Source organism: Ammospiza nelsoni, chromosome 23, assembly GCF_027579445.1.
Source record: "Ammospiza nelsoni isolate bAmmNel1 chromosome 23, bAmmNel1.pri, whole genome shotgun sequence".
In the NCBI taxonomy this organism is placed as follows: Eukaryota; Metazoa; Chordata; class Aves; order Passeriformes; family Passerellidae; genus Ammospiza; species Ammospiza nelsoni.
Genome location: NC_080655.1, coordinates 7,014,272 through 7,025,781, shown reverse-complemented (window position 1 = coordinate 7,025,781; position 11,510 = coordinate 7,014,272). Strand labels below are relative to the sequence as shown.

At 46.0% G+C, this 11,510-nt stretch overlaps 1 protein-coding gene across 2 annotated transcripts in view; it reads left to right on the top strand.

Annotated features, from left to right (window-relative positions):
• The first annotated feature begins 13 nt into the window (after positions 1–13).
• Positions 14–11,510, top strand: part of CEPT1 (choline/ethanolamine phosphotransferase 1) — a 31,836-nt gene continuing 20,339 nt past the window's right edge. The window contains exons 1-4 of one of the 2 annotated variants that reach the window (XM_059488043.1): positions 14–53; positions 1,500–1,900; positions 5,106–5,253; positions 6,309–6,450. In XM_059488043.1, coding sequence (XP_059344026.1) covers positions 1,562–1,900; positions 5,106–5,253; positions 6,309–6,450 — 629 coding nt within the window. In that variant the 5' untranslated portion in view covers positions 14–53; positions 1,500–1,561. Of the gene's footprint in view, positions 54–845; positions 867–1,499; positions 1,901–5,105; positions 5,254–6,308; positions 6,451–11,510 lie in introns of those variants that run through there. The other variant, XM_059488042.1, reaches the window with a different exon arrangement.

Below are 11,510 nucleotides of genomic sequence, written 5' to 3'. Positions count from 1 at the left end.
CGGCCGTCGCAAAAGGGGCGTAAAAGCAGCGCCGCCCGGTGCGGGGAGCGGAGGTAGCGCTGGGGGTGCCCTGGCGGCGGTAGCGGGGTCTGCGCGGGGCCCCGGCCGGGCGGGCAATGAGGGCGTGGGGGGGGAGCGGGGAGGACCCCGAGGTGGGGCTGGGCCCGGGCTGGGCCGGGGTCCGGGGGGGGCGGGGGCGAAGCGCCGGCGGGGCCGGGGGTGCCCTGGGCCCCTCCCCGGCCGGGTGTGTGCCAGGCCCGGGGCGAGTCCCGCGGCAGCCGGGCCGGGCGTTTGTTTTGGAGAATGAGGCGCTCCTGGGCTGTTTTTTCCCGGCTCGTCCCCTCAGGATGAGGGAAAAGCCCAGTTTAATGCACTGGGAGTAATTTTTCTGGTCATCCAGGGCAACGCCCACAGGGACCTCCGCGGTGACTAATTCTGGTCTCCTGGCCATTGGAGAGGTGCAGCTCGGCTTCCTCCCGAGCTTATCGAACACAGCGAAGGCCCTGCCACTTTCTCTTCTCCTCCCTCTGACGGGGTTGCCGGAGGTGGCTTTTCAGTGCTGGAATTTGCCTTGCCGAGGGAGTGGAGAGTGGAGCTCAGATCACTTGTTCTTAGGCCAGTGGTGACCTTTGATTTGCGCTGCTTTCTCTGCCCGTGCAGTGCAGATGGCTTTAGAGCTCTCTGTATTCCTTTCTCTGCTTAATTTGCTGGCCTTCAACCGAGTTTTCTTTTTTTTTTCCCCCATGGTTGTCTCCTACAGATAAACAGCAAACTCTCATTTTGAGTCTCCTTTCTGTGCTGCTTCTCTACTTCTTGTGGAGAGTTACATGTCCCTGGTCATCTGCTTTCAAGGGAGATGGAACATTGTGAGGGTTCTTGTTTGTGCTGAAAAAGTTGCTCCTGACCCTGTATTTTCTTTTCACAGCTGCTTTATGCTGTCTCTGGCCAGCTAAAGCTCTCCAGCTCCTGCATGTTTTCTTGTATCTGTTGAAAGTTGAACAGACAATGAGCTGGGTTAAATTTAGAGAAGAAAAAAGCTATAGCAAAACTGAAATAAAGAACAGAAATCTGAAAAAAAGAGTACATAACTGTTTTTAAGTGGTTGTCCAGCATCACTGCAGAAGACAAAGCTGCTCCAAACCAATTTAACTTAAGACTTTTCAGTCTTAGTGCAGTTTTTGGTGCTCTCAGTTGATAAGCTGAATGGTGTCACCTGCTCTCCTGGGAGAGGTGTGAGGGGTCTGTAACACAACTCACTGCTGGGGTTGGGAGTTTCAGCTGGTGGCTGCAGGGTTTTACTGCTGCATTTGGAGCACTTGTTTCTTGTCGTTCTGTCAGCAATTCTCCAAATAACTTTCTCTTTCAAAGGAGTAGTCCTATGAAATCATCTTGCTTTGCTGGTGGCAATTGAAATGCTCTTTAGGGCAGCAACTAGGAACTTTTGATGTCCTAAAATCTCATTTGTGTGCTCAGGCGTGTCTTGCTCCTCTGTGTTGCAGGATCTTATGGTTCTCCAGCCCAGCTGCTGCCTGCCCAAGACGATTCCTCGGCCACCCAACCCATGAGTGGGCACCGGAGCCTCAAGAGGCGATGCGGGGAGTCGCACCTGGAGGGCCCCGCGGGCTGCGGCCACGGCCCCAGCGCTGCCTGCGTGCTCAGCAAGCTGGTGCAGCTGCCCACGCCGCCCCTGTCCAAGCACCAGCTCAAACGGTTAGAGGAGCACAAGTACCAGAGTGCCGGACGCTCCCTGCTTGAGCCCCTCATGCAGGGCTACTGGGAATGGTTAGTGGGAAGAGTTCCAGCCTGGATTGCCCCCAACCTGATCACCATCATCGGACTGTTAATAAATATATTTACAACTCTGCTATTAGTATGTTACTGCCCGACAGCTACAGAGCAGGTGAGTTATGGACTCCTGGCACTCTTTTTGTTTTGGTTGCTGTCATTGGTTTTGGATGGGTTGTGGCTTTGGGGAGAGCCGGTTCTTGCTGTTCAGTCCACAGTCCTCGTCTTTGTAACCTGTTGTCTGTAAATGTTCGTGCCTCTCTGTGATGCTGGCATGCAGAGAGGGCATGTGTGGATGCTGAAGTGAGCCAGCAGTTCCTGGGGCCAACACACCCACATGGAGCAGGATCTGACACCGAAGCAGCCATGAGGGACCTGCTGCACAAAGCTCAGCCCTGCCAGGAGTTGGAGCAGTGGCTCTGCAGCTGCCTGGCCTGCGTGGCAGGAGGAGTTGGCACCTGTTTACTTTCTGTGACCAGAGCAGGGCAACTCCCCCTCAGCTCAGGGATCAGAGTTGCCACACGAGCTGGGTGGGTTGGACATGCTGGGGCTGCACCGGAGCCAAGGCACTGAGCTCTACAGTAGTGCCACTTAAGATATCAAAGCTGGTGTGACCAAACCCAGCTTAGTGAGCTACAGGGACACCTTCCTGGGCCCCACAGCTTCTGTGTCCTGGCAGTTCAGTCAGGACTTTGGCACAGCGTGGTGGAGTTGTGTTCCTGAGCTGTGGTTGTGCTGTGAGAAGGCCAGATAAAAGTCAGTGGTTTTATTCTTTGTTCTGAATGCTCTAAAACTCCCCAATTGCCCTGAGCAGAACTGTTTTAACCTGATTTCAGGGATACAGAAGTCTTTTTGAGGCATTTCAACTTCCCTCTATCACCACTTACCTCATAAGGCATTTGAAGAATCATTTTTGTGCACTGGAAGAGTTTTCACTTGAGTGTTGAATCTTAAAAGCTGCTTTTGTGTGTGTGCACTGAGAAAGGGAATTATGTGGTATAGAAATGTGTTACATACCACATGGCTGGGAATGTCTCAAGAGTTCCAGCTTTTAAAACATCTGAATTCCTTCCTAACCAAGTCTCCCAGCTGAGGTTGGGAATCCAGCAGGGCACAGTTTGTTCCCCACCAGTCTCCATAATCTCACGTAGGTTGGCACAGTCAGCACTGCATCCCTGCTCCACATATGACATGGGAAAGGGATGTTTGCCTCTCCTAGAAATCTGTTGAAATAGATTGTTTCACAATAATCTGTGGAATTTGGCAGGTGTAAAATAAACAGTGACTATTCAGTTTGAGCAGGGAATACTTGGAGCAGCTCCTTCCTTTTCCAGGCTGTGGCATTGCGGTGTGTGTGTTGGTTTAACTTGTGTTTACTTCTGAGCAGGGTTACGTGGGGGCTCAGACTCTGAAATCTGGTCTGAAAGAGAGACTTGAGCTCTCAGGACCCCAGAGCTGGTTTGGGTCATTAAACCAGAGCAGAATTTAGAATTTGGAGAAGAGTTGTATCTTCGTTGGTAATTAAACTTCTGAAGTGCCCAGGAAGTGCACTCAGAGCATCAGAAATTCAGTGTTAGCTGAAGGCTGCTGTATGAAAGCACTGTTTGGTGTTTAACAATTTGAGAAATAGTTTGTGTGAGGTGAATGAGATTTTTTTTCCTCACTTGAACTGAAAAATAACTTAGTGCTGAGGCAGCTTTGACCTGATCAGATTTGCCACATGGCACAGCATGACTAGGGAGGTGCTTTTTAAATGTCAAGGAGCTGTGTGGGGAAGATAATGGGGCTCTGAAACTCCAGGAGCAGAATTTCTCCTCCTCCCCCCAAACCACTACTGATTTCTGATGTAGATTTTCTCCTCCTTGTAGCTCAGCCTTAGTTCTGCTTTTTTTCAAGGGTGACTCCTCCCTTCCTGTTGCTGAAAGGTGCAGCCAGGGCAGTTGGCTGTCACTCAGGGCCTCGTGCAACCAGAGAGTAAAGGAGATACAAATACTTCCTGCTTAGCTGGGAGGACCCAGCTGGAAAAGTGCTGACTGATGGAATGATACCTGAGTTAAAAAAAAAAAAAAAGGAAAAATTATCTGGATAAGGAGAGAGCTGTGAAATCTTACTTGGATATAAATAGGTCTAAGTGGAAACACCTACACTGCTCATGAAAGGAGCTTTTAAGAAAGGAGAGCCAGCAGATTGATTTTTAAGTTTATAGAGGAACCTTCAGGGTGAAGCCATTTAACTTAAAACATGGCAGATTAAATCTTTACATGAGAGATAAAAATGAGAGGGAGTTGTGTGGCATCAGAACCTTGGCTAAATGTGGTGCTCTGCTCTTGGGTGACACATTTCCCCTTTCTCACCTTGTGCTGTTTGTGCAGACAGTACTGAAAGCACATCACAGCAGCAGCTTTTGGGGCAGAATGAACTGTTTTGGTAAATGGCAGGAGCAATGCAAATTGTAGAAGGAAATGCATTGAAATTGATGTGCTACAAATTAGTCATGGTTTTCTTGGTGTGGTCTGTAAAATAAAGGTGCTTGTAAATGCTCACTTCTGTAAAGTGTGTCAGATGTGAAGATTGCAAAATAGCCAGTAATATCTGATTTATGGATGTGTAAACGCAGATGGAGTAATGGCACCTCCCTCGCTTTTGTGTTCTTAATGGTTTATGCTTCAGAAAGCATAAAAAAGCCTGGATTGTATTCTTTGCTCCAGCAGGGCTTTGGCATTGTTTGTGTTTCTGTCTGAGTAGAAATCATTTTCATGGATGTGACCATTAAAGGTTCTTAATGTAGATTTGGCAAAGCTGCTGGTGCCTCGTACTGGAGGGGACACTTGGTGGTGGAGGGGCTGTGCTGCAGAGCTCCAGAAATGCTCTTGGACTCAGTCTGGGCACTGGTAGTGACACAGCTCTCAAATGGTGGTGGACTGGTGAAGATGAACACTGTTGAAGTGTTTGTGACAAAGTTGGGGGCTAAAAGTTCCCAAGTTTCTGAAGTCACAGTGACAACTTGCATATATTTAATGTAACTTTGTTATGCACTGCTTTGAAAATGTAGTATTACAATTTTTCCAGGTGTACAGTGCAACTTCCTACTTCAGAGCAGGGGCTGCAGCTATTAATCTGTCACTGGTTTATTTACATTCCACATGTAACAACCATTCTGTCTGTCCTTGCAAGGACCAGATGCTGAAAGGTCCCTGGGTGAGGAGGAGGATGTATGTGCAAAGGGAAAACTGTTTTGTCAGGCTGTGGGACAGCTGCAGGCTTTCTTAAAGAGAATTTTATCTATTTTAAACCTTATTGTGATTGCCTTTCTCTCTTAGGCACCTCCCTGGGCATACATTGCTTGTGCTTGTGGCCTTTTCATCTACCAGTCCCTGGATGCTATAGATGGAAAACAAGCAAGAAGGACAAACAGCAGCACTCCGTTAGGAGAGCTTTTTGATCATGGCTGTGATTCATTGTCCACAGGTATTGTTGTCATTTTTAATTGAAGTAGGAGGATTAAATTGCTCTGTTTCAGGGATCAAATCTGCAATACAATAAAAAAAGCTTCTTTACTGAAGAAAGGACAACTGATAGTGTTGAGTGTATCAATTTCAACCAAGAAAGTCACCTTTCTTTCCATAGAACAGTGCTCTGGATCAGTTGAATGTCTTCTCTTGTATTACATTGAAAACAAAACTAAGCATGTGACTAATTCAACCTGAGCCAGCACTTCTATATGATGCTTTAGCAGAGTCTTGGTTCTGAAGTATTTTCTGTAAGAAATTGTCATAATACTCTGCTATATTATTTCATATTGACTTGATACAGAGTGATACCAAGACAGGTCTAAGCCTAAGCAGTGGGACTCTACAAGTCAGAGTTTAGGATTTGAATCATGTAGGTAATTTCCTGGGTAGGTGGAGTTCATTGAACCAGTCTGAAGTTTAACCCCATTGCAAAAAAAATTGTAAAATCATAGAATATCTTAAGTTGAAAGGGTCCCACAAGACTGAGTCCAGCTCCTGATTGGATGTTTTGGGTTCCTTAAGCTCTAAAGGTCTTAGGCTTTAAATTTTATGAATTCTTTATCAGAGTTGTATATGGAAAGGGTGGAGGGGAAAGCTTAGATATGTTACTCATCCTGAATGTATCCAGACCTTTGATTTTCTTAATGCCATCAGAGAAATTCGGAAGACAGAGAAAAATGTCTGGCAAACGCAGGAGAAAACCCCAAAACTTGTTGCAGGCTGCAGCTGCAGGAATTACTTGAGTCCCTTAATGACATTAGGCATCACAAGGAATAAAAATGTAGGAGACTTAGAAACCCTTAATATTGATGACTTCTGGTAACTGATATGGATTGAAATGTGTTGTGCAGCCTGTATATTTGTAAGTGGAAGCATTATTCCTATGAAATAACCGTGCCAGGATAAACCTTCCCACTGTCCCTCCTCTGGGCCCTGTTGTTAGCTTTGCTTCTGGTGAGGATGCTTACACACATCCACCCTTTTCACTCTGTGACTGATTTTCTCCTGCAGTCTTTGTGGTTTTGGGAACTTGTATTGCTGTGCAGCTGGGCACCAACCCTGACTGGATGTTCTTTTGTTGTTTTGCTGGGACGTTCATGTTTTACTGCGCGCACTGGCAGACGTACGTCTCGGGGACGCTGCGCTTTGGCATGTAAGTACCTGGCTGAGAGAAAGGGAAATGCACCCTGTTCTCCTGAACTGCACCTTGTGTGCCCATAGTGCAGCTTCTCAGAGCAGTAGCAAATTGTTTTTATCCATAGTGACACCCTTAGAGCTTTTGGCAGGTGTTGGATCTGTAATTAATAGTGAATGTCCCTTAGCTTGTGTTAGGAGTGGTAGAAATATAATTTTGGCCAGTTAGTTAATTAGAGCTTTTGTTGTGATGTAAAGCTAAATAAGTAATGGAAAGTACCTGCTGTTTTATCCTAAGACTGGAATGCTTTGGTCAGATGGTGGCAGTCTGGCTTTAGCATTCATTAAACTCTGTCTTGATACTGCTTGATTGTGATGTGCAGTTATTTGTTAATATTAACCATAACCCTTAAAATATACTGTATTAATTGCCCTTGTGCCTCCAATTTAGAGTTCAAGAATCCCTTTTGGTTAGTGCAGATCATGGTTCTGTCAATAAATGGAACCAAAATTGCAATGCCAAGAAGGTCAGGAGCAGAAATCCTGTTTTCTGCTGGAGGAGGCTGGGTGGGAGGTGCAACACAAGGGCTTGGTGAGCTATGGGATTCTCTAACCTTAATAAGGAAATAAATGTATTCTATGTTGAGAATTTATTCTGTGTTTGCAGAGTAAACAAACACATTTCTAATAAATGTACTGGAGAATTTGTTTTTGCATCTGGAAACTGAAGTTTGCCCTTAGTTTGTGGGATTTTGAAACAATTCTAGAACAACTACATACACATGTCTACTAGACTGTTATTTATGGTCTATAATTGCTAGTTTATAGGCTAAAACAGTATAAATGTGAGTCTCCTGTATATGACAGCTTTTATTGGCAGGATACTGTTTCAATAATGCAGATGCTCTTGAGAAACTTACGTGTTTCTGCTTAAAAATTTAAGATGTTGGATCAGTTTGAAATGTCTATTAGAGGAAGAAAAGAAGAATATTTAGGCTTCTCTTCCAACTCTGGCTACACTAAAGCATATTGACTGAAACTATCCCATTCTGGTACTTAAATCTTTAAAATAAGACATGTGGCTCAAATACTTTCCTGTTTTAGGAGTATCACTTTCATGTTGTACCAGAAGTCTGAATGCTTTTAGCTCCCTTCAAACTTTACAGGGCCCTGATAATCAAAGATTTCTGGATATTGATCAAAGAACACAAAAGCCTGACCTTGGCATCTGCTTGACTTTACAGATAGAAGTATCAGCCTCCCCAAACTGCTGCTGTGCTGCAGAGAAGTGTTTGGGTCAGTGCTGGTGCTGACTGGGACGTTCCTTTGTGAGGAGTCTGTATGTTGGAGGCATTTTTCAGCAAATTTGATTTTTCTGCCTGGCCTTATAATAATATAAGAATGTGGTGGCCATTAATATGCAGCTAATTCATACAAGGCAATAAGCACCTAAATGTTTGTAGCATTAATTTAGATAGCACAGCACTATGTAGTAAACATATTTGTTCCTTTTTTGCCCTCTGTCACAAGGTTAATAGACTGTCATAAGCTGATGTTCACTTTAATGCCTAAACCATGAGACTATTTATCCAGTTAACAGATTCTCACTGTTTGACACTTTTTAATGAAGCTTTCATTTCACTAATCTAAAACTGAAAAAACAGTATTTTATCAACTCTTTCAGATTCACTGCAGTGCACACACTTAGATATCCTTAATCCTGAATAAGTGGGCTCAGAGACAGCTGTAGAAAGGAGCCAAAAAGATCCTTGTGCACAGGAGCTTTTTCCTGTCTGTATCCCATGTTGTTACTCTCAGAGAGAGGGTGTGGTAGTGCTGTTTTAGGGAATGTGACAGTGGTTTTGACTTGACTGAATTCCGAAGCAGCAGGAAAGAGTAGACAGCTGGTTATCACTTACTCTATTTGTGGTATGTCCAAGAAATTGTATTTCAGTGCAGAGAGAGCTCGATAATGAAATGGCTTGGAGAAGAGCAGAGGGTGCTAAAGGGAGAGATTGTATTTCCCTCCTTCCACACAGGCCTAAAGTGTTGAGTAATAAAATCAGCCTGTCTTGCTGGAAAAGTCCATCTTAAAAAAAAAACAGGGAAATTAGTGTGTCAAACAAAGTGTGTGCTCGTGGAACAGCGTGTGGTTTGTGTATGGGGAAGGGATTGCAGCTCCAGGAGCAGCTGAGGGAGCTGGGAAAGGGGCTCAGCCTGGAGAAAAAGAGGCTCAGGGGGGGCCTTGTGGCTCTGCACAACTCCTGGCAGGAGGGGGCCGCTAGGACAGGGTCAGGCTCTGCTCCCAGGGACCAAAGGACAGGACGAGAGGGAAGGGCCAGGTTGGACATCAGGAGGAATTTCTTCCTAGGGAGGGGTGGTCAGGCATTGGAAGGGGCTGCCCAGGGAGGTCTGGTGTCCCCATCCCTGCCCAAGGAACAGCTGGATGTGGTGCTCAGGGCTGGTGACAAGGTGGGGATCCATCAGGCTGGGCTCGTTGATCCTGGAGGGCTTTTCCAACCTTAACAATTCCATGATTCTCTTTGGTGTCACTGCGCCAACCTTTGCAAGTCCCTGAAGCTGAGCAGAGCCTGTCAGATTGCAGGGCAGGATCAGTTCCCCTGAGGGAGGAGGAAATGGGATCCATTCTGTGAGGTTCCTACAGATTCTGCAGGTGGACGAGGAAAACTTTGTTCAGCTGGGCCCAATTACTGAATCCATCAGCTGTGTAGGTTCTTCATCTTCTGCCTGACAGCTGTGGGGGATGTCCCTGTGCTACTCCAGGATTTAGAATAATCAGTTGAGTCAGTAAAGTTCTATGATCTGTCTCCGTCTTCAATTGATCACATAATTCCATTAATTATGATCCTGGCAACCACCACTCTTCAAAAAGCAATTGGTGTTGATTGAACAGCTCTTTCAATTGGTGTTGATTGAAATAGCTAGAGGTCAGTATTGCTTAAAAATTCCCCAGCAGGAAGCAGGAACTGTCTCAAGGCAAGTAGGGCAGGCTCCAGGAAAGTCACTGTAACAATATCAGCAGTGCAAAGGCAGCAGGAAACAGCAGGGATAGAGTTAAATGCAGAAGTTTTACTTAAAACACCTGATCTGGGAATGATCTTATGGAAAACAGGAGTACTCAGCACATTTGAAAAAGAGAAAGGTGATTTTGAATGGCTGAGAGACTTAGTATTGAAGCAGCCCAAATAATGACTTTGTTCTCCTGACCTGGTTTCCAGCCCAGGAACTGGTTTGTCTGGGTTGTGGATTTGCTGTGCTGCAGCAGGGGATGAGCTGAGTCATGTATTGGGGCAGCTGTGCCATCACAGGGGCTCCTCTGCTTTGGAAACAGAGAATTTTTTCCTGCATATCCCAGAAATCAAACTGCCAAGCTGCAATGGACTTCCATGTGTCCTTGTGGAAGCAGATGAGAGGTGCTTCAGGAACATGCTGCAGAAAACAGATCATTAGGGAGTACAAATCCTGAAAGGATTTTTCCGATGTTATCTGGAGCCCAGATGTGATCACCTGGTTCTTCCCCAGTCCAGCGTTATCTCACTTGGATTCAGTAGTGGTCCTGGTCCCTGCAGGAAGTGTAGGAGGAGAAGCAAGTGTGTGCAGGCTCAGGATGTTCCAGCTGCTCAGGGTCAGAGCACAGCCTGACTGCAGGGGCTGTCCCACATGCAGGGGCTATCTATCCCTGTCAGAGCTGGATTTTGCAGCACAGCTTGGAATCACAGAACCATGGAATTGGTTTGAATGGGAAGGGACATTAAACTCATCCAGTTCTGCCCCCTGCCATGGCCAGGGACACCTTCCACTATCCCAGGTTGCTCTAAGCCCTGTCCAACCTGGCCTTGGATGCTTCCAGGCATGGGACAGCTGCAGCTTCTCTGGGCATTCTGTGCCAGGGCCTTAACACCCTCACAGGGAAGAATTTCTTCTCAATATCCCATCTAACCCTGCCCTTTGGCAGTGGGAAGCCATTCCCCCTTGTCCAACCTGGATGTCTCTTGAGAGACATGAGACACAAACTGCTCAGGTAAAGTCCTGGTGCATTTGTTCATGATGGAAGTGCTGGAGGTGCTGAATCATATTGAAATAACCTAGTGGGCACTGAACACTCAAGGGTCCATCCAGAGACATGAGGGCTGTACCATGGTCTCCAGCATTTCTCCTACAAATTATTGCATTTTCTGGTTTATTACAACCTTTTTTAATTAAAATACCATAAGTTGTGATGGTAGGAATTATAGCTGTGTATATATGTGGGTAAATATAGACGCAATGAGATGGAAATTAGTTTCCAAGGAGGCTTCACAAAAGAATATCATAAATAAGAGATGAAGAATCAGTTTTTACCACCTTTCATATAACTGAAAAGTCAAACATGGTTACACTGCTGTTTGAATAATAACCCCCAGAGAAAGCAAAATAATTCAGGCTGCTGCCTGAAACATTCCTGTTCAGTGACTCTGGAGCAGCTGTCCTGGCCCAAGAGCCTGTGGGATAATGGGTTGGTTCACCTGAGTCCTATCACCACTGCTGCCAGTAAGGTCTAAAGGTGAGGTGAGGAAATGGGGGATTTCAGAAAGCTAACCCAACCTTCCTCTTCAGCCTCAGCAGAGGAGGAGTTGATGTTCTATCTTGCATAGACAGCACACACCAAATACTGACATACAGGGATGGAAGCCTTCCAAGTCAGACTTTAGCACACTGAGTTCTTGCTCCTGGGAACAGCCTCAGCATCTCCACTCTGAGATAAGGCAATCATTCCTATGATTGTAGAGCTTAAAACTTTCCAACACTTCTTGGAGAACTTATATACGCAGGTTGTTTACAGAGGAGAGTCTGAGGCTAAGTAGAGGCTCTGTTGATGTCAGGGGATGTTGGGTTCTCTGTACTTGCAGGCAGGATGTGTTGAAGTGTCTTTGTGGTGGGTGTGAAGTTTGGTGTTGGTAACCTGCACCTCCTGCTCCCTCAGTTGCACTGGCAGCGTCACAGAAACTGCAGCTGGTGAGGGCTCACAGAAAAGGTGGGGGGTGGTTTCCACATCCTCCTCCTCTTCCTCCCACAAGT